Here is a 23,924-nt window from a genome sequence, read left to right as displayed (position 1 = left end):
TTATTCTGCTTAATATCTCTTGACATTTATTGGCAAAGTTATGTTGAATTTTGTAAAGCCAGCCATAAACCTGACCTAATTATTTAATTGAAATGCCGACAGAAATTGTCCAAAGTACATGTAATGTATTTCATTTCCATAGCCTGATAGATAAATACTGCATCTTTTCAAAGCTATGCGCAGAATAGGCCGACATATCACGAGTCATGAAAACACAGGAGTGGTATCCCATGTGTCCAAAATTAATATTTTTTTAAACAGAATATTCTGGTGACAATTGCCTCTTTTCAAATGGTAAGGATGGTTGTACTTTTTTTTATCAATCAGTTGAATTTGGTATGCATTTTGCTTCAATAATGGTTTTGGAAAGTGCGCAGAAATGCCTGACAACATTGTATATGGAAAACGGACGGGCCACATACAGAATATTGCCATGGTGCCAACATATGGCAAATGGACATAAGACAAACTTTTATTTCCATATGGAATTGCGTTAACTCAGTAAGAAACACTAGCTATTTTACTGACTATTAACAATGATGTAACAGTTAACACAGTCATCCAATTTTGGTGACTTGAAGCATCATGTTAGATATGAAAGCAAGAACAAAGATACAAGCGTGTTATCTACTGTTATATAAACTGACCCTCCATTTATCAAACACATCCACCTGTCCAATCCAAGAAATCAAGAAAACTGCCATAAAAAAATCTATGTTGTGAAGGTAATTTGTGCTCTTATCAGTTTACCTACAAATCATACATGTACTACTGGTTGCTAGAAACGCGAAGAAAAAATAAATACATACTGAAATCATATGTATTTACTTGTTCTAGGTGTATATATCAGTGTACAAACAGAAATTATGGCTTCTTTTTGTCTGAATAATAGTATAGTGCAAAATAAAATATGATTGGAGCAACTTTGGTATGAATTATTTTATTTTTTGCTAGTTATAGTGCTCATCAATTGGTCATACTGTATTAGACAGGTATTATAAACAGCTGATCATTCCGTTCAGGAACAAAGATGGTATGACAGACTGATTATTCCGGAATGTAGGTAATGTCCAGAACAGACAGTACATGTCAGTTTAATTCATATTTATTTATCAAATACAGTAACTGTATCTTTAAAAGTTAAAGCAAATATATAATATAATGTCACTTGTGGGTGAATACTCTTGATTAATTTTCACTTTAATTCTGTGTATGCATTACTACACTTCTGTGTATCATATATGTCGAATCAAGTATGACCTAGTGACACCATTACATGAAATTAGCTCTAAATAGGAAACATAAAAAAATCAGAAATCATATTTTATTTTGCTTTATATTATTATATTATTATTCAAACAAAAAAAATCATAATTGCTTTTGTGTACTCTGATAGATACACCAAGAACATGTAAATACATGTGTATTTCGGTACATATTTTGGTCTATTTAGTTTTTTCAGTGTATTTTGGTGTTTTTAGTAACCTGCACTATATAATCCAACAAAGGGGAACAATTCCCTCCTTGCACAAATTTAAGAATCAATGCTGATATTTCAAGCCACGCTTTGCTTAGCATAATAAACTTGGTACCAATGTTTAGCTCAGGCATTCAACATTGTATGCCTACACAAAGTTTGATTTACCAGAGGTCTCAATAGGATTTTAAAACTAGGAGTCCAAGACTCCTAACTTTGTAAAAGTCGGAATCCCACCAGCAAAAGTTGCAGTCCCCTCCCAGAAACATGTTGAAGTGGCTAAATGTCCATTAAAATGCCTGGAATAAACAGACACAAAACTTTGTCAATTTTATTTATTTGTAATCATTTATTATTCTGTACATATAAAAAAAACTTATTAAAATGTATATCATGTACAAATATCATTTTCTTTAACTACAATATAGTTCACTTTTGTCTCTCACATTTCACAAAATTTTCTGATGCTTGACTTTGGATTGTATTCCTCCACACTAGGTCCCTCTTCTTTGACTCGCATCATTTGTGTTAAGGTCTCATGCTTTATTGTGGACCTTCCCTTAGTCTTGACTTTGTTCTGCAACCTGAAACCTCTCTTGCATGTCATGGATGTCATTGGTGACACCAATACAATCACAGATTGGACTGCAGAGTCTGGAAGTCTATGTACTCTTAAAGTAAAGTTGTACAGGCTTCTGTCAGTGTGCAGTTCAATGATTTTTATGACTACCTAGCAACTAGGTGGTCTCAAGATATCTCATGCCTAGAAAATGTGGAACTTTGCTGATTAGAAGAACCAGTAGTTACCATTGAGTTTAATTTTCCACATTCTTTACACCACTGGCATATAGCTTTAGTTTGTCAATCAGAATGAATTTTGTAAATCCAGGGAAAGTTTTTACTCCAAACACTAAGTCAGGCATCACACTTTTTTACACTTGGCTACTGTTCCATCCAAACTACTAGTTCTAGCAACTTTAGCAGAGTTCTGAATCTCATTAAAATCTGCATAAGTTTTCCGTTTATCCCCAAAATACTTATCCAAATTTGCACATGGCATTTTGTCCAAGTTTTGATGTGCCTTGATTTTGAGGTCGCATGCAATATTTATATGGCTACAGTCAGAGATAGACACAATAACAGGGATCATGTTCGGCTTCGCCAATGTCACAGATTGTGATTTTTTTTTCTTCTTCTGATTAGCAACAAAATAATACATCTGGAGAAATTCAAAGGCATGATGACTGGTCCCCTCAAACTTGGATATAAAAATGCACTGGAATCTTTTTTTACATAAACAAATCCTTGTTTCATATTCACAAACCACCCCAACAGTGCATTGTTATATCATAATCCGCCTACCCTGGTGTCTGGCCTTGGTACTCTGTGCTGTAATATAACCAAAATAGCCATGCAACTGACTAGCTACAGTCGACCACCTCTGAAAGTGAGAATGGACAATGACTACAATTGACCAGAGGACTGCAATTTAAAAAGAAAATGTAACAGAAAAAATAGTTTTACTGTAACTTCAAAGAAAACTGATTACATTTGATATACCGATATATACCAAGCAAATTAAAAAAATCTGTTTCAATGTTTTACAATTATTTGATGTTGCCATAGCAATAACAAACAAATATTTATTTGGTCATTCAAAGAGAGCCTTTAGCGGCGCCTTAAATAGCACATGCACCTTCATCAAAGCAAACCAACGACCTTTGATCAAAGGAAGTCGGCAACAATAAAATTATTGTTTCATATTTCATAGTGATTAGAACATGTTTATTGTGCCGCAAAACTTTCCTGTTTGCAACAAAAAAGTGTGTATGGAGGACTCCTGTGTTTTCTGCATCCCAAATAAACAATTTGTGTCCAAATATGTGTGATCAAGTGTTTCTGAGATCTCTGATTTACTAACATACCTTTAAAGAATGCCAGATCATTTTCCTTCACTATCACTGTGCATTGAATGGATTACTGCCCCCTTGTTGGTTGACTGACATTGGATGCACTGTCACTTTTAGTCGACTAATGAGATGGCAGTATTCCAATCAGCTCATTGCCCTGGTATATTAAGCGGACACAGTCATGGCCACATTGATTGGTAGCATGGGTAGACACTATGTGTCAAGTTTGCCAGAATTTGTTATATCTTTGAGTGCTTTTATGAAAAATTTCACAGATAAAGAGATATATGGATTCGATGTTAATTTTCTGGAACAAATGTCATGTATAAGTATATATCATATATATATATATATATATATATATATATATATATATATATATATATATATATATATATATATATATATATCTCTTTCTTAATATGTTTTCAGAGTGAGTTTATCACAGAGAAATGCCTGGAGCTGTTTTCTAAGGATTATGAATATTCAGTAAGTGTTGTTACTTTTTATGGATTGAACTTTATATTTTATAGAATTTTTGAAGGTTGAAAATCAGTTATACAATAAACAGGTTTGCAAAGTTGATTTTCAAGCTTCATGACTTCATATATCCAGTAAAATATGAATCAAATTTCTGTAATTACAAATTGTTATAAATTAATGACTCTCAAGATATAAATCACAGAACTGTTATTTAAACATTGTTTACAAATATTGCCTATCCAGCACAAAGGAAGGGAAGATTAATAAAGAGTTCCATACTGGCATTATTAACTAATAATTCTTAGCTCTCCTCATCACATGATGCAGTTTTTACCTATTCATCATTTAGATCTGGGTACTATAGATATTAGCATTAGAATGGCAGCTTTTTGTTCCATTATAACTGCTCTGGTGGTCTTAACAGGCCTCTGCTAGGCTTCACATTTGGTGACAAATGCAAAAGAATTTTGAAAGTTGCTGTTTTTCTCTGACCAGTGAAAGCTGCTGGTGGCAAATTTTTATAAGGTAAATTTGTAATTTTTAATTTATATAAGCAACTCGGGCCATTTAATACCTGTTTTCACTATCTGCGGCATCAGTGGATCATGTTGGTAAATGATGAATAAGACATTCGAACATGACTGCAGCTAACTGCAAGCTGTCAGTCAGTTTTGAGAAGCAATTAAATGTGATTAGAAAGAAATAAGGAATGACTAGGTTATATACTCTATTGTTCCACAGGTCAGCAAAAAGATTCAGTGTTATTTGCATTGTGTTGTTAGTTTATGTTTATTGTAAACTTGGGACTGATCATTGTTTTAGGGATTATTTACTTAGCATGCTTTTGTGGTCTGAACTTAACTGAATAACACAGGATGCTGCTACAGGGATGCCAGTCATCGACTGTAAAGGGCCAGAGATGCTTATATCAATGAAAAATAAAAAGTTCACTTTATAAAACAAGTCTGTATTAAGCACAAAGAATTGGCTAATCTAGCTCTGAGAAACAAAGATTTATATCCAGCTGCATCTGAAGCAGCTACCAGGTTACTTATCACCCCTCTTTCTACTGATGGTCCCAGTATTGTACATTTTTATTTTAGGAAGGCATTTAAGAAATGGTCTGAGAAAACATGAGACAGATATTGGTGAAGCATTGACATTGTTCGTAAAGACTAAGCAGTATTTTGTATTATCAGTTATAAAGAAATATTCTTATGCATTCTTGCCTTTCATATGTTATACATTGAACTTCATGTGTATATAATGGTATTGTTTTATTTATTAATAATTATTCTTCCTCTTTGAAATATAAAAAACATTTAGAAACTGTTTTATTGTCATGTTTATGTAGATAGGGACAATATAATATTATGCATATATTTTAATTCGCTGCATCATGGCATAAACGGCTCTTTTGGTTGAAAAGTGGCTCTAAATTTTTTAATTTGGCAAATTTCATGGCACAAAGAAAAATATTTTCAAGGGAGGCCCTGTGTCTAAGTGGTTAGAGTATTGACCTCAGATGTGGGAGGTCGCTGGTTCAAATCATGGCCGAGTCATACCAAAGACTTATAAAAAATAGGTACTGGCAGCTGTCCCACTTGACGCTCAGCATTAAGAGATTAGTGTTAGGACTGGTCAGCTTGATGTCATGATAATGTGACAGGGTGGGACATCATGCTACATGTCTGTGGCATGATGCCCCAGAGCTAGACATCACTATAAACTGCCACACTGCAGACATCATAGCGATAAGACTGAATTTTTGTTTAAAGCTACATTAAAAATCCAAATCACAAGCAAATTTTGTCCCATTGTAAAATTCCAGAATGGTTGGTTTTGACAGTTTAATTTGGTTTATTCCGCACATCTAATGTATAGTATGTGAAACAGATTGGTATGCATTGACCTTCTGATACACAGCATATGTGAAAAAGATAGGTTTACAGTGACCTTATAATGTATAGTATAGTTGAAATTAGATGGGTTTACATTGGCTTTCATTTGATGATGCCTGTAGCCTTTGCAGGCCAAAATAGAAGGGAACCAGCCTATAAAAACACCAAGGAATTTTCTAGGATGAATGGGAATTAAAATTTGAAAAAAATTGTCTGGAATAAATTGCTAAATTTGAAAATTTGACATAACTTAAAATAAGTTTCACTGTGACAGGAGTCCATTATTGGCCCTTTGGATCCCTTAATGAATCCCTTGACATTCAAAGGACTACCAAATATCTCTCCTTGCAGGCAGTTATTCTAAATGTATAGGTTTAATATAACACTAATTGAGGGATGTTATTTTATGTTGTCATTTGGTGAAGGTACCTTTATATGGAGGTTTTTGATAAGGTAGATGTATAGTATATTTAATTATATCATTCAGATTTAGCAGAGTTTGTTGTTAGAAATGTGTTTCTTAATCTGTATAATGCACAACTGACAGAAAACAAATTTCATTTATAGATTGTGAAAAACTTCAATGGAGAGCTGTGTGGTCACTACCCCAATAAGATTGTTCTGCTGGAATATGAAAAACCAGACCCACAGGGGGAGCCTGCCTCCATCAAGGAGCCATCATTGGAATCCAATCAGTACAAAGAGCTATTTGTTCTTATTCCCCATCATAAATTCACTGTGGGAATAGCATATTGTTTTTAAACATTTGTCCATCTGTCTTTTTTCTGTCCACTCATACATCCATCTATCATACCTGGTAGAGTTTTGCATATAGGTCAGTGATTTCTTATATGACAACGAGGTTAGGGTAGGAATACATGTTCCGTGAACAAGGTTCTAGTTCAATTTTCTTTTGTATGAGTAATTTTAAGAGAAAAATCCACAGATTGTAAGGTTGAAGCTGGAAATAACTGTTCTGTCTAGATAGACTTAGAGAAAATTAAATGGCTTCCATTCCTTCTGCACGTGAGTCCTTCCCTCATTGTCAGTGCCTGAATTGAAATTATTTATTTTTAATTTCTCAGTATTTTGTTGTATATGTCATTTAATACAGAAGTGAAATTTGAATTTTTAAGCTTGAGTTACTTTACAAACTAGCTTTCTTTCTTTCCTTTAAAATATAATACCTGGTTTATCTTAGAAACTTTATCTCTTTTTATTTGTGTAATAAAATGTCTGATATTTTCACATTATCCATGGATAATATCTATGAAGACTATCTTTACTGCAGATATAGAAGTTTTTTGTCATGCATAGTTATCTCCCTTGGATTTTGGATTCACAGTTTGCCATGTTGTAGTTTGGCTTTACATTAACAGTGTTCATGCCAGGATTTCATTTATAGCGACCCAGATGTCCCATCAGTCAGTTTTAAAAGGGGATGGGGGAATGTTTTCTTACCTGTAGGGTCATGGATTTTACTACACCAATAACTTATTACATTTATTGAAGATCACTTTCACAAACTGATTTAAATTCAGATTGATCTAGGTTTCTGTCTATTCCCTTGAACGAAAAGTCTCCAGAATTGGTACCATTCAATGTTTTTTCTTATCACAATGAATGCCACTGCTGCATTGCAAACAACATGCTTGCTAGATGGCCAGTTTTCATCATTTCTTGATATAAAGCTAATTGCATAAAAGCAACCAGTCAGATGTATCATTATATCAATAAACTATTAATGACAACATGATACTGTCATGGCCTTGCAGGTCCTGTTGTAAAAGAAATTATCATTGGTGGAATGGGCATTAGACTACAGTAATTGCTGACTTATAAGTCCAGTACAACTGCAAACAATGATGACCTTGATCTACCATCACATAATGTGCCAGCATATCATGGTCCATGTTGTTTTACTGATTCTAACAAACTGCAGAGACTCAGACTGGCTGGCACATTATGTGATTGCAGATCTGTGTCTGCATAGTTTGTAGCTGGCTTGCAAAAGGAAATGAATTAGCAATATTTAATTTATTTTGCCGGAAACTTGATTCCATTTATATGCACATAGATGGTTACAATTTGCGCATTTTATCACAATCCTTTCATGTTCAAGATATTGCTTCATCTCAGATAAATGGGCATGAATGATACAAGGGTGTTGTCTGGCCTGAAATTGTATTAGAAATGTACTTTAGAAATTAATTTAAAAACAAATCTCATTATTTTTCTTTGAATAACAGTATGATATTTATAATTATATAACCAAAAGGTCCAGTACAGTACAATATTTTTTGTCTTATAATACCTTACCAAAGTATTGCTTCCCGTCGATAATAAGTTCAGCAAGATTTAAAAAAAAAAGAGGCAGAGATCTTTTGCTAGGGGAAGTCAGATCTGAGTTTTAACGCAGCACATTAAAACTACAAGTTGTCAAAAGTATTTTAGTTGTGTGGAATCGTTTCTTCTCTAGGTTTGTGGGAAGTGACTCGAGTGTGATTTTTTCTTTTAACCACTTTACAGGATGGAGAGCATGTATAACATACATGAACTAACGGAATTGTTCAAGCAGGCCAGGTATGCACGATGTCGTTCAAGATTTGTGGTACCAGTCATGATGTATGAAGGAAGGGTAATTATTTTAGCTCTCTCACTAGTATTGAGATTGTAAAATAGATAATTGCATATTAATATAATGATCACTATGAGAAAGAATCGTGTTATAATTAAAGTTCAAGTGCAGTTCAGTCTCATTGATATGACTAGACTACTCACAGAACTTGATAAAAATGGTCATATTATCAGGGTGTTCTTATTGACAAGGTGCACTTATTACCAGTTAGAAAAATTTTAATCTTGACATTTTTAATTGTTCTATTTTAGTAGTTGTTAATATCAGGGTGGTTAATATTAGGCAGGATTTATAATGAATAGCTGTATTTCACCCTTACAGATTTTGAAAAAATGTGGAAAATGTCATGAAAATCTTTGCACTAAAACTCTGCTACAACATAGTGGTTGGGGTCTGCAGGTACCATTGTGCTAAGCTACATATTGTTACAATAACCTGACAAGTCAATTAACTAAATGTTTATCCCCAAAGATCTACAAATGGAACAATTATGGCACATTATGTATGCATGTTGAATTTATTAAGTGGCATCTGTGTAAATTTAAACCCACTAGCATTGTTCTATGCTAGATTCCATAGACATCTGAATACTGGCTACAGTATGACTGATTACTAGTGAGTAACTTTTTACAGGAATGGGCATTGTGATTCACTGTTTGATTGATTGCATGTCTGTCTCACAACACACTAAAATTACTTGTGTATAACTGTGGCTTTCATAATTTTAATAATCTGTATGATTGTCAGTAGTGATTGTCTTATTAATTAGGTGGTAAATTAATTGATTTACAAATTCGGGTGAGAAACCTTTGCAACCACCAGATTGTTTGGTATTTGGTTGTGTGTGTTTGTGCCTGTTAAGTGAAGAAATAACTGTCAGCTTTGTTTTGCCCCGGACTAAGCAACAATTATACACGGGATACACTTAAGACAAACACAAAGTGGACTTAATAGCTTTATGGGTGAGTGTTTGATGATGATTAGATTAACAAATATCAGATCTTTAAAGAGTTGACCTTTCAAAAATTAAGCTAAGCTCAAAGTACATTGTTTAAATATTGACACAGTTGAAACAAATGCTTACACTTTAAACTTTTAACATCATTATTTGTATATAAAAGACAGTGATAGGATATTTTTTCTTCAAGAATCTTGCCAAATTGCTAAATTAAATTTTCGCTCTTTGTGGGCCACTAAAACTGTAAATTATTTAAAGTTGTTAAAAATTATTTTAAAATTTTGGGAGTCATTCCATAATCATGTTGTATAGGAACTTGTTTTATATAATGGAGATTACTATAATAGAGTTCTTGTTATATTTTTTAAATAATGGATATTCCAAAGTTCTATGTGCTAGAGGCTACAAGTTAAAAGTTTTCAGAGTTGTTGGCAAAAGGCACATTGTTAACTTGTACATGATATTCTAGGAATGAGTCATCAGTTATTACAATGTAAAATCAGTATTTCTGTTAGAAAATATTGCAGTGGTGTGTAATAATTCCAACAAGGTTGTAACTAGATCATGTGAATTACAAACATTGTATATCAGTCACGTAACAACTGTTAATGCACAACTGTATAAAAGAAAGTGGCAGGCAACTTCTGTTTCAAAAGTTGAAAATGTAAGTTTCTGATTTATGATGAAATAATATTTTTGATAAATAGAAATGAGTTTACTTTGTTCATCAGTGGAAACTGTCTTCCCCAGGGAATGCTAGATTTTAATTAAACAATGTTGATATATTAGACATTTGGCAGAGTTTTAAAAAACAAAAACAAAAGACAATGTCCAAGCTGCTGTAACTAGCCCATGTTTTGTAAACAAGTTTCTGCATAGCAAACTATGGAATCGAAGAGATTCTTAAGCGTTATTTTTTCAACAAGATGGTTTATGAGGTACAAAATGTATTACCTGTACATTTACATATGTTAAGATCACCTTGCTCCCTCTATTCCACAAACATTGACTTTTATATATGGAGTTCAGGATGGTTATAACAATCCATACACCATGGTAAACTAATATGTAACTAACAATGTCAGGGCTAAGCATGTCATTTGAGTGGTGCTGAATTTTCTTTATTAAACGACCTTATATCTAAATTGGCAATAATATACTGTGCTATCAGCACTAATTTTAAAAAGACAGCTAAAATTTTAAGTTTATTTACTCCCAGATGCTTGTAGTAGCTGATATCTGGCAGATGACTTAAGTTATCAGTTACATTTTATGTGTTAATTTGCACACCATCAGTTCATGCAAGTGATAATTACTTTTGTATTTAATTTTTTTAACATTATTACATAAGAGTAGTTGACCATCCATATCACATTCTTGCCAGTGGAATAAGAATATTATGGCCCTTACAAGAGATTGTCTTTTTTTAAACGGAATTCCTCATGAATTTATTCTACTTCTCTTGGATACTGTTCTTAAAAGAGAGGAGTAACTTATTTTAAAAGGGATTTTGTTGTCAGAATTTGTGATTCATTAATTAGAAATTGTTTTAAAAAAATTTTGTAATTTGAAAACTGATTTAGTTTACTTTTCCTTTAAAACTAAATTGACTGTTGACCACTATTGCTTTGTTGTCTGTTGTTACTCTTATCCCATTTTTTCACGTTTTTGCTTGTGTCCAGTCAGAACATTGGTTACTAAGATACCTTACGTTGACCTAGTTGTTTGGTACTAGCTGTAGGAGCAGGCTGATAAAGTATGATAAATAATTATAGTATAATTTATGAAGAATTTACAAAAAGAACCTTGTAATACAGTAACAGTGTTTTATCTACCCATGTGTCGAATACACAGACTTTTCCGATTTGATGCACAAAAATTGTCACCAGTACGAAAGTTGATGCACCCCAATGTTATGTTTTGCCTATTAACAAAAAACAAAGGTTTCATCTAAAAATGGTCACCAGTATATAAATTGGCACACCTCAATATTATGTTTTGCTGATTAACACAAAATTAAGGTCTGGTCTACCTACTTTAATGGCTAGATTACAATTCTCACAAACAAGGAAAACATGCAAATCCGTTTGTTATTATAATACATAGGGTTTCAATGGAGCGTGGAGCCTGGAGCTGACCTTATGTGACCTGTAACTGTCACATCATTTGTAACAATAGGATGTTAGAACCACCCAATAAAGGCGGAAAAGAAACTCGTGATTTTAAAGTGATTCTCATGAGAAACTATTTTATGTGCACCTTTGTCATGCAATGAAGCAACAATTTCCATTCACTCAGTTGTGTGCCTTGCATTGTTCCAAGATCTGTCAGTGTTCAACTGAAAATTGCATCCAAGGCAAAAATATTAAAATAGATCCGAAAGAAACAAAATTATCTTTTGGACCACATTTGTGACAATGATGATAATAGTATTGTTATTGAACCAGTGAATCCTTCATCATCCAAAGATGAGGTAATGGTTACTCGTAAGATGAAATGTAATTTGTGCCGCAATGGTTGAAAACACAGTGGCTACATTTTCAAAAAGAAGTTAATTCAAGTGAAGGATGTGACAGTGAAGATGCCTTTATGTTTTACCATATATGTGCAGAGGCTAAAAAAACTCCTTTACAAAAGCACAAAAAAAATAACTTTCAGAACAGTACACCACCAGAACACAAACTGCTGATTGAAGGTCCACAACACCAGGCTGATTTGAATGCAGGTTTACAAAAACATTCTTCCAAGCAAGACATAGCAGTGAAAGTGCTACTTAAGTGTGTAAGTGCGTACATTGGCTGAGTTTAGAAGACAACCCTTTTTTAAAATACAAATCTCTTCTTAATACATGACTTAATGGCTGAAGATATTTATGCCATTGGCATTTTGAAGAATTCTGCCAATCAGTATGACTTGGCTACTACCAGTTCAGAGTTACTGCAGGGGCCAATCAAATGTTGAGGATAGTCTTATATGTGACCTGCAACATTCATCAATTGTGACAGCAATGGCAGATGAAAGTAATGACATAGCCAACAATAAACGTCTTGTCATATATTCTTAGAATTTTTCTGATGACATGAAACCATCAAGAAGATTTTTAACAAGTATAAAATGTTCAGATGCTTCTGGCAAGGGAATTGGCTTATTGGCTTTAGTCACATTTTTTAACTAATATTTTTGTTGTGTATTTAAACAATATAATTATTTTTTTAAAACTACTGAAAACTGATCATCAGCTTAAATAAGACTCAGGTTTGGATTTTTACTCAGTTTTTTGCCTTGATGAGTCAAATGACGTACATGAAGCCATTTGTAGATAAAACACTGCAGTAATACAAATCATTTTTCCATGTTGTCAGTATACAAATCATTTTTCCATATTGTCAATACAAATCATTTTTCCATATTGTCAATACACAAATCATTTTTCCATGTTCTCAGTGTACAAATCATTTTTCCATATTGTCGGTATACAAATCATATTTCCATGTTGTCAGTATACAAATCATTTTTCCATATTGTCAGTATACAAATCATTTTTCCATGTTGGCAGTATACAAATCATTTTTCCATATTGTCAATGCAAATCATTTTTCCATATTGTCAATATACAAATCATTTTTCCATGTTGTCAGTATACAAATCATTTTTCCATATTGTCAGTATACAAATCATTTTTCCATGTTGTCAGTATACAAATCATTTTTCCATGTCAGTATACAAATAATTTTTTTCATGTTGTAAACACAGTATCATTGATAACGTAATAAGTCTCTATTATAAAAAGTCCTTTTGAACCTAATATGTCTTATATGTACAGTATTCAGCTATATAATGTATTTTTAAGAGTGAAATATTCAAGTATTCCTCAGCTTTTTCATAGATAAAGCTCAGATTGTGAAATGAAAATGACGTAAATCAAGAAAATGTCATCTGTAACCAATCATATTTCTAGCTTTGAAGCCAAAGATATTTTTGATCAATACTGGATATCTTCATTTTTTTTAAAATATGGTTCAAAAACAGGGCACCTGCTACAAAGGATAGATTATATGTTTCTAATGTTATTCTTTTTTTACCAGTTACATTTCTAATCAATTTTCCATTCCTTTATTCAGCATATTTGCCGGTCAGCTACCTTAGCTGGGGGAGCAGAGATGTATGGGCGATCAGGGATAGATTTTCTGTTTCCAAGTAAGTCTTTATATGTATAGGGTGTCTTAAGTGTGGTTAACAATGGTTTAGTTTAATGATGAAATTACAGAGAATAAGTAAAATATATGTCTTTGGATGGGTGAGGAGACCAAAAATAATATCTACTAATTGCTATTTGTTGGTGTGTGTATATATGTAAATAATTATTTTGTTAGTGTGCATATATTTCTAACTTAACGCTGGTCAGTCTTCAAATGATGAAATGGTCTCTTTTTTTCTCCTTATGTGTCTTTCATGCACTCTTACAAGCAAAATTATTTAGAACATATGTCTATGCTAGTTCTGATACATATCATATTTTTCAGCCTTAATTTTGAGTATTTTCTGACACTTAACGGTTTGCACATAGTATGCCATATATAATCATTATTCATATATTCTCAATTATTTAGTACATAAATTATACACCAAATACCTCTGTTGCAAATGAACATTGTAAACTTGAAAAACTATACTTTAGTTTAATATGCATTTGGAATGTTTTAGGATGGCTGATGTCACAAAGTTGGCCACATCAAAACTATTCAAGCCAGTCTTTTCATATAAGAATCCAAAAAGGCATGACTTTTAATACTAAATGTGAAATACAAAGATAAAGGAAAACATAAAAACAAGGACAACAACTTAATTTTTTAAACCTTTTATTCCAGGTGGGGAAGATTCGTCATTGAGCTCAGGGACAGGACAAAAGCCGTATAGGTAATTTAAAAGAAGTGGCCCATCTGCAGTGACCATACACCCCCCACTCCAGAAATATTGTGAATTCATTCAATTCGTGAATATCAGTTTTTTGGTGGATTTTTAACAAATGGTGTTTATATCAGTACTTTAATTTGTCGACTGTGGAACGGAGCCTGTTGTTTCCATACAGGATTATTATTGACTGTTAGTCGTGATATTCACATAAATGGGTACCCTGTGAAAAATAGTGAATTCACGATATTAAGCTACGTTTTAATTAGAGAACTTTATGTAAGTGGAGATCGCTGTATTATGACTAAGATGTATGCAAGATATTTTAATCCATCAAGGTTTTAAACTTAGGTACATGAATTGATTTATTGACAGAAAGATTCAGCACTTATAATAATCATTATGACATTTATGAAATCAGTTTATTTTTATTGGTATATTGTACAAGGTACTTCATTAATACTCCTTGTAACCAGTCTAATAGTACATATTATTCAAAGTTGCATTTGAATATTTTTTAGCACTTTTGAAAACTTTTTACATGCACTTATTTGCATGGTGGAAATTTCATTTTTTTTCAGCGAGCTGCAGATGTTTGATCGATACAGAGGTCAGGACATCAAGCTGTTAAAATCCCTCTCTGTTGATTATATCTGTGATCTTATGGTTGAAAAGAAGAAAGTCAAGTTTGGAATGGCGTATGTATTCTGTTACTTATGTGTATGACAAAAGCAAGGAATGCAAAATTAGTTTGATATATGTGTCTCCAGAACTGTTGAAGTGTTAAAATATTTGATAATGAAGTATTTATGATGTTTTATTGTACAAGTACAGACTTGTTTATAATATAAACCTACTCAGAGTAAATATAAATTTATAAATAATCTCCATACTGTAATTACCGTATGTGTTGGGACACCGTAAAGTAATTTTTTGTGCAATACATGTTCTGGGACACGTCGTTTGTTTTTTTCTAGTCATAAGTTTTGTGACACATTTTAAATCATTCAAAATTACATGTTAGGAAATGCACTCCAACTGAAATTTAATTTTTTAAAATATAAAAATGTGTACTTGAGATAAAACTCCACTGCAGCATCATCTCATCAACCCAACCCTTCTCCTGCACATGTATGATCTATTCTTGCGGTGCATGAATATCTTTTAGCTTTCTCATGCCGTGAAAAATTATCTTTGGAGGTGACACATCTCCTGAAGTGGAAACTGCAAGGAGTAAAGTCAGATTTTTTAAATCTGCATGAGTCATGCTAATTCTCACATTTTTAACCCCCATCTTATCGACAGTCCATCCAGGAATAAGATCAATGTACACTGGAATTTCATCCATCTTAATGATCATTTAGTAGGTGAAATCATCTTATCTTCTTTTCTTTCCTTCACAAATTCGTCAAATGATTTTATTTTCTTAAGATCTTCTGGGCAACACTGGGACACCATTGTTCATGAACAAAGCACTATATTGTGTCTCTTTAAAATATGTTTGATTTATTTTCAAAATTCCTGTGAAACAGAACCAAAGTTAGCTATCTATGTCGACTAACTTTGTATTTAAAAAAAAAAGGAATTTGCACACTTAAAAGAATCCAAAGTCGGCTCCTGACTTTGGCTTGCTTTGTAATAAAATAACCTTTGTATTGATATCCTTTAAAAATAAATGGGCTTAAAAGAATCCAAAGTCGGCTTCCAAGATCAGCTTGCTTTGTAATAAAAATAACCTTTGTCTTTGATATCCTGTCTCTAAGTTCAAACAATGAGTTATTCCTTGCTGTCAGTGTTGTTTATTCACCACCCGACTTCTATTTGCTTAGCATCTGTAGTCATAATTAATACAAACAGGCATTGATGTTTGTGGGTAAATATTATGCACAGCAGTAGCTTGCTTTAATAATGCTTTTGTAACCCATGCTAACAAAAAAAATTTCATTTACAATCAAGTGAACATATTTTCAAATAATGATTTTTATTTCCTAGATACTGTTATATAGTTGACCTGGATTAAATAAGGTCATGGTTATTTTGCATATAACACTATGTCATACATGAATGACATGCCTTGAAGAAATCAGTTGATTATTTCACTCTCGTTGGCAATTTTGTTGGATCCAGTTTTCAGTCAGGTAACATCTTAAAACCTTTGAGTACAATTAAACATGATTTGTTTCTCTATGTTCACATCAATGAACAATGTTGTGTGTTATCTGACATAAGCAATACACACTACAGTATGGATGCCTATGCTATATATACAGATTGTGAGGGTTGTTATAGTTGTGGTGGGGTTCTCCCAATATTTTATTTAAACTATTATAGAAGTCCCACCCAGGCTCAGATTTTTGGTTGGAAGTAAAATTAGTGAAAGATAGATGTAAAGCTCCTCGTCCCCAGCCAGCAATGCCGATGGTTAGAAGGTTAAATATACAAATATGTTGAAGTTTCAATGAATAACAATTTAATAACACATCAATGATCAAATGATTCAAATTCCCAATTACACTCCATCTGCTTGACCCTTTAATAACCTACTGCATCACTTGATTAGCAGTGTGAGATCGATTTCCACTTGTCCTTGTATTTACTCATCTGTGGAATTCTTCTTTCTCCTATTTCTCCCAACTCCCTCTCCTCTTCCTCCTCAACTTTCTCCAGATTCCTTCGCTTCCTCCTCAACTTTCTCCAAATTCCTCCACTTTCCACCGACTATACTTCTGTCGACTTCGACTGTTTCAGCTAGTCTCACTTCCATTTCCAACTCTTGAAGACTCAGGACTCAATCAAGCCTGGGGTTCTGTGTCCTCTAAAAACCTTCCTGTGAAAACACAGGACGGTATATTATTTTTCCTTAGCCCTCTCATCTCACACTACACACAGGCTATCATCAGATAACAGCTGTTAAATTTGGTCATGCATTCATTCACATCGAGATACCCATATGTTCTTGTATGGTCAAATAAACTTCATAATACAGCACTGTATAAATTACATCTTATACACACATCAATAAATTCTGTCACATCAATACATATTCCTAATCCTGTTATACTAAACAATATCACAATAATCAGATGCATTTCTAAATTTGCAACTCATACAAAGTAAACAAATATTCAAATATCCATGCTCTGATATATGCATACATCCATATTAACCCTTCACCCTTTTTCCAAATTCACAATCCAAGCATGTGTAAATTCAAACATAACACATTAATAAATGCACTAATTTACTACAAAGGAACCTGATAGTGAATTACAAAATTAATTGTGACCACAGGGGGCCCCGAGTTGCCGAGTGGACTAAGGTGCTCTCCATTACGGATCACTGCCATCTCACCTCTGCCTGCATGGGTTGGAGTCTCGGATTCGGCCAATATGGGTATGTGAGAAAGCTTGCCAGTAACTTGTCGAGGGTCGGTGGTTCTTTCCAAGGATTTCCTGGGTTCTGCCTCCACCATTAATACTGGCAGCCATGTATAGCCTATCTTGTGCTGAAAAATGCCATTAAACCCTACAACAACAACAACAACAGTTCTGACCACAAGTTAACAATCTACATAATTCCGCCACATTTCTAATAATTCTCTACGTAGATTCAAGCCCATTTCTCAAATATGTATGTAAATGAAACACTACAAAGGTAATTCTACAGACTAAACGATGCTAGTAATTAAGTACACATAATTAAAATTATGATGCTGCAATATTCTGCAGAAATCGTCCAAATAACTTACTTTCCTTTAAATATGCGTCTAAGTTTTACCTCCAAATTATGAGTGGCTTCCTGAGTAACCCTGTATTGCTCAGCAATCTTCAGGGGTGAGACTAAACTTTTGCTTGCTAGTTAGAAGGTATAACTTGCGTCAAATTTTAGTCACACCATTAATTTCAATTTTTGATTGAACATTGCTGTGGACCGATCCAATCAAACCTAGCAGACAATGTCCCTCTTGCTGTCTGTCAGCATGGGTACAGAGAAGAACATGTCTCGTTCACCCTGTGGGCTTCCCTCTGATCTTGGGACTAAGCTGTAACACCTAGGTGTGATATGGCAAGCCTTTGTTAAGTGATGCAAGCAGTCGCCTTCGCCAGCTCAAGTTTCCAGTCTTCTGGTTGGTCACGGTAACATTGTGTAAGAGATTAACACTAGCCTGCGGAAGCCTTTTGACATCAAACACATGGCCGCAGTAATGTATTTCCAAGACACTAGATTATAGCTTATACATGACTTTATAGCTGGGGCTTAGCAAATGTGACACAGTTTGTGAATATATTTTTTTTCTTTAATGATTATGATGAAAAAAAAGAGGAATAAATAATAACAATACGAGGTTGGTTTCTTTCATTTTATTATCAAATGTGTTTTGTTTATCTATTTTGATGCAACATGCAGTGGGAAGGGCGCAAATTCAACACAGATTTGACATTTGACCTAGGTGTAAAAATGTTTCACCATAAATTTTGGGACAGGATTTTTTAATTATTTTATTGTATCCCAATATGTACAGTAAATACGGTATACTCTCTATTCTGTATTACAAATTACAAAATGAATGCAACAGAAATGATTCTTATTTACGTTACAGTGACAGCATTTATTGCCACAAGTTTTTCAGTATGGCATTTTGTTCAGTCTCATGTGCAAAATATTATTTTTGCTGTTTATACTTGTAACAGTGTTTATAGTTTTTCAAAAATTTAGTAAGAAATTATACGTCCCCTGACATTTAATTGCAATTTAAGTCACAAGGGAGACAGCTCATTTTTTATGTGCATGATTAACCCTGATAGTAGTTACTTCCCTTTGGGTATTGTTCCACCGATAGTAATACTGGAACAGTAGTATGCAATGTATTTAAAAGGAAATCACAGTAATTTCTCCATCTGATACATTAACTGATCACATTACATTAGGATAACTTTCTTTGCTACCTCTAAATCATCTATCTATATAATATATAGATGAAGAAAATGAGCTCTTACAGGTTACTGCCGCTTTCTATCTATTAGGTAGTTACCATTATACACAGATGTGTCTGGTTTCACTTTTGCTATCATGCATTAAAAATGTTCTCCATTGATTCCCTTTAATCTTATACTTAGATGCCATCATCCATTTTTTGTTTTCAGTGTTGTGGTAAGTCAGAATACTGTTTTATTTGTGATTATCATACTGTTATTATTTTGATCAGTAACATTCAGTTCACACGAGAAATTTCTGGGGACTGTACTTATCACCTATTACTCTTCTAAGTCATTTTGGTATTGCCTTTTTCATTTATTTCAATTTATGTATATTTGTTATATGTACCTGTTTGTTCTCTTCCTTATTGCAGAGATGGCAGCCAAGTGCAAGAAGTTTAAAGAATTTAAGATCTCTGAGTGTATTCACATACAATTGCTTGTTGGCACATGCATGTAATGTCACACATTTTGAAAAGTATCTCAAGGGCCACAAAACTTAGCACATTGAGAGACGTGATGGGAAGCTTTTAGATGTATGCCTCATAGGAGAATCGTTGATTTATCTCATGGTGGATGTCAAAATGCCTTCTCAACTCCCAGTACAGATGCAAAACTGCAACAGAGTATACTGTATCTGTGAACACCACATAATCTTTGATTAGTCTCATGAGTGTTGTTTAATTTCTCCCTCTGCTCACATGATGATGCAAAACGGCAACAGAATATACTTTATCAGTGAATGTAATATAATGATTTTTAATCTCATGGATGATATCAAATTGACATTTCCCATGCAGATTCAGAAACAGTGCCTGAACATACTGTATTCATGAATACGGTAGAAAGAATATGTGACTCCTATCAAGCATTAGAATCTCATATGATCAGTTCGACTCTTTGTTGTTGATATGTCAGTGAGTAGAAATGGCATTTATATATTATCATCCCACTGGGGATAAGTCTGTTTTTAAATACTCTTCCTCCCTTTAAGTTCTCCACTTTTGTTAAAAAGGGCATCAGATTGAGGAGGTATAAAAGCAAGAGGCAAAAGAGTTGCCCATTAACTTTCATTACAACTCCTTTTTCTGCACAACCCCATTAGGGACTGTTCAAGAAAAGGGACTATTTTCATGAAACAGTCGCAGTGGTTGGTCTTTACAGTGCTGGATTTTTCTGTTTTCTTCTGGCTGAGTGAAATATGTGGCCATATGCCCACAAATAAACACAGTTTCTACTTGCCCAGGCCATCTGATCAATCGTCAATGATACAATATACCTATACCCTCTTGTGACCCACCTGAGGTGCTTGACTACACTCTTTTCATATGATGTGATCTGTCTTGATATGTCCAACATGTCTGTCTGTATACTGATTCATACAGCCCAAAAGTTGAAGCCCTTGGGTCTTTCACTTAGAGTTCAGGATGTTGACGGCAGAGATGACAATGTTCCTGCATGACACATCACAAAAATATTCTCTAAGTTATGGTTTCATATTTGATTTGTGACATGAACAACTTTACTTCATTCATTGTGTAGTGGATAATCAATTTAGAGAAGGCAGACCTTACCTGTTCTCAACATTTTGTTGATCTAGGTATGGAACCCTTAACACGTATCAACTTGGCATCTTCTTCCCAAATACATTGAGTGAATCATTCATGCATCAGAGAAGGCATCATCCAAGACCTTTAAGGTAGGCCACCAATAAGATGTTAGACCATTCCATATCCAAGTTCAAAACATCTTCCACAAAGAAGCAGCATTGCTGGACAACAATTAGGAAAGTATGGTTTTGGCTTCACAACATGAACAACCTTGCTTCATCATTCAGTTTGGGTGAATAATCAATGTAGAGAAGTAGGAGTTATTCCCCCTCAGCATATTGTTCATCAGGATATGAAACTCTTAAAATATAAAAGCCTGGCTTCTTTCTCCCAGATGCACAGAAAGTATAGCTCATGCAAAGGAGAAAGCATTAAACAATGAGTCGTTTAGGCGAGGAAGTTTCATAGCTCCTCTTCCTTCTCAATGCGGTGGTGGACCTGCTGCAGTTTGAGTTTAACTGATTGGTGAGCACAGTTATTACTTGACTTGCTATGATCAGTGGAATGTGGATGCTTATTGAGAAAGTTTTTCATATCTTCCTCTTGGAAATGATGTCAATCTCAGTTTCTTCCATACATGGGTGGAACATCTCCAAGGAAACATGGCCCTGATATTGTGAAATGATTCAGTTGTGCTGAAATACCTCTGCAAGGCAAGACATTCACAAGGCATAGATAGGGTATACCTTCATGGAAATTCCTGATATTAGATTATATTCAAGTCTGACACATTCCTGTCCATCTCATTGTCTTGGCTGACTGATGATATAGGGTTTCCAACTGCTTAATACAGAGTTGTCCCTCAAGGAACCTTCCATCGGGTCTGTACCTTTTGGAGTCATCCACTGCTTGGCATTTCTTTCTCATGAATTTCCTGACCCCAGAAGCACAGGCTGTACATGCTCTTATAATCAGAAAAGGGGTAATGTGGGCATTCATCTTCAATTCATTAGCCTTGATTATAAAGATAATAAAGAAATGAGGGGTACATAACAAAAGTGACTTTGATTTTGTAACAGATATAATGAGGTGAGTCATAGCAATGTCCACTCATCTCAAGCAGTTGAGATCCATCCATGTCCAGAAAAACCATCACTATTATCTCCTAAGTGATGTCCTGACAAAAAAAAAGTTTGGAGCTTTACTTGTGAAGAGGATAGCATCTGCTGAAGATCACCTGCTTTTTAGGAGACACAAGGGGAAATTATGTGTTGTTAATCACATCAATGCCATTTTACTGTCAGCATCCATTCCCTGATGGTAAACTTCCAACTCTTTCTCTTGGAAGAGAAGAAGTTAGCCCATATTACAATCAAGGGATATTATTCTATGATCTCAGATATGTTAAGAATTTAAGGAAAAGACAACTGTGGCTCCAACAAGATTTGACATATCCAGAATACACTCACATTACTACCAAATGAAATCTCTCCTTGGTTTTGACATAGCCAAACATGTCCAAGTTTGAGCCTCCAGCTTCCCCCCTTCATTGAAGCTATCATTCATACCAATGCAGCTTATAATAACACTAAATGCAGGATGCAGAGTGAGTTACATATGACATGCATAGATCTGAACTACATCCGGTTCTCTTAACTACATGCAGATCTGTTCTGATGGTTAATTGTTTTAATGACACAACCTGGTTTCTTCCTAAGAAGAGGTTGCCGTAACTAGTCACCATAATGGTAACCACCTTGAGGGTAGAATGATGAGTTAACCTGTAAGAATTGCTTCCCTTTCTCTATAGAATGTATATTTTGGGGAGTTCTGGATTTGGAGGAAGAAGAGAAAGTTATCCAAATGTAATGTGAGCATGTGGGTATTATAAGAGAAACATAATTTACTGAAAAATAGTTGCTTTCTCAAATAATGCTTTGGATGGTAATGATTCTGTATTGTCACATATAGAAAAGAAAGTAGAAAAATCTGTCATATTATTTAGAGCAGTATGTTAAGCTAGAAAACAGGGACATGAATACAAGAGTTATGTTCTTCCAAATGATCTGATGTACTTTAGTATCATATCAACCCTCCAAGCCATCAGTATTATCAGTACCTTGATTTTTGTTTTTAGTCACCATGTTAACAATTATTTACAAACTTAGATTATATTTCCTTTAATTGGTTATTTTAATACCATAATAAAAAATTATACAAGCACAATTTAATGATTATAAGTAGATATTTACATGTAAGCAAATTAAAAGTACTTTTAATGGCTGTTTATAAAGGACACTTAAAGACCCTTTTTTGACAGATTATTTTAGATAGAGGGAAAAAAAGTATGTGAGATTTCAAAAGGAGGATTATAAAATTTTGACAGGTTTCACTTTATCTTATTCATAACAATATCCAGAGATATCTGTACATTGTGAAAATGGCAATCCAGGACCACGGGACTTGAAAAATGGAGCCCGGCATTTAAACTTGTAGAAAACAGAAATTAAAAGTCCTGAATGCAGGGATGCTCAGTACAGGAAGCTCTGTGTGTATAGATACACACACCAGACTGAAACAGCAACTGTATTTGATCCATAGTATTAAATGAAAATTAGAACATAAATAAATGTTATTGATGAAATAAAGCCACTGTTGTATTATTTCTTTGATCTTCCAGTATCACATCATCAGAAAAAGTTGACAAGGAGAACCGGTATAAAGATTTCCACATCATGTCGATTCCATATCCAGGTTTGTTTCACTTCACTATTTTATGCCTGTGATGAATGTGGAAGGTACATACAGTATTATGTTATCCTTATCATTCTATAAGTCTGTTCATACTTGAGTCCATCTAGTTATATTGTGCATCTGGATCAAAATGCCATGAAATTACATAGCGTACATGACCTCAGATGCAAAGGTAGTCAAAATAGAAGTGCATACTGGTGCAAATTTGCAGCTGTGCTAATTGGAGTACTCAGCATTGCTACTTGTATTTATGTGGTAAAATGTGATGTTGCAGCTCCCCTTAATGAGTGTCATTAATACTAACTACTAGTCCATGGTGTCTTATATGTTTGCATTTTACCTATGGCCATCTAGGTCTCTTAAAAC

At 33.9% G+C, this 23,924-nt stretch overlaps 1 protein-coding gene across 3 annotated transcripts in view; it reads left to right on the top strand.

The window, feature by feature from the left end:
* The window catches only part of LOC149773538 (phosphatidylinositol-3,5-bisphosphate 3-phosphatase MTMR14-like), a 120,046-nt gene that overhangs the window by 24,745 nt on the left and 71,377 nt on the right, over nucleotides 1–23,924 (top strand). For all 3 annotated transcript variants that reach the window (XM_089946408.1, XM_089946407.1, XM_089946406.1), the window contains exons 2-8: nucleotides 3,820–3,876; nucleotides 6,339–6,466; nucleotides 8,301–8,409; nucleotides 13,489–13,564; nucleotides 14,236–14,284; nucleotides 14,860–14,976; nucleotides 23,485–23,558. In XM_089946408.1, coding sequence (XP_089802534.1) covers nucleotides 3,820–3,876; nucleotides 6,339–6,466; nucleotides 8,301–8,409; nucleotides 13,489–13,564; nucleotides 14,236–14,284; nucleotides 14,860–14,976; nucleotides 23,485–23,558 — 610 coding nt within the window. The remainder of the gene's footprint in view (nucleotides 1–3,819; nucleotides 3,877–6,338; nucleotides 6,467–8,300; nucleotides 8,410–13,488; nucleotides 13,565–14,235; nucleotides 14,285–14,859; nucleotides 14,977–23,484; nucleotides 23,559–23,924) is intronic.

The sequence above is a fragment of the Sinohyriopsis cumingii genome, unplaced genomic scaffold (genome assembly GCF_028554795.1).
Source record: "Sinohyriopsis cumingii isolate HCF-2022 unplaced genomic scaffold, ASM2855479v2 utg000646l, whole genome shotgun sequence".
NCBI lineage: Eukaryota > Metazoa > Mollusca > Bivalvia > Unionida > Unionidae > Sinohyriopsis > Sinohyriopsis cumingii.
The sequence above is the reverse complement of the archived record's forward strand: the minus strand, read 5'-3'. Positions and strand labels throughout refer to the sequence as shown.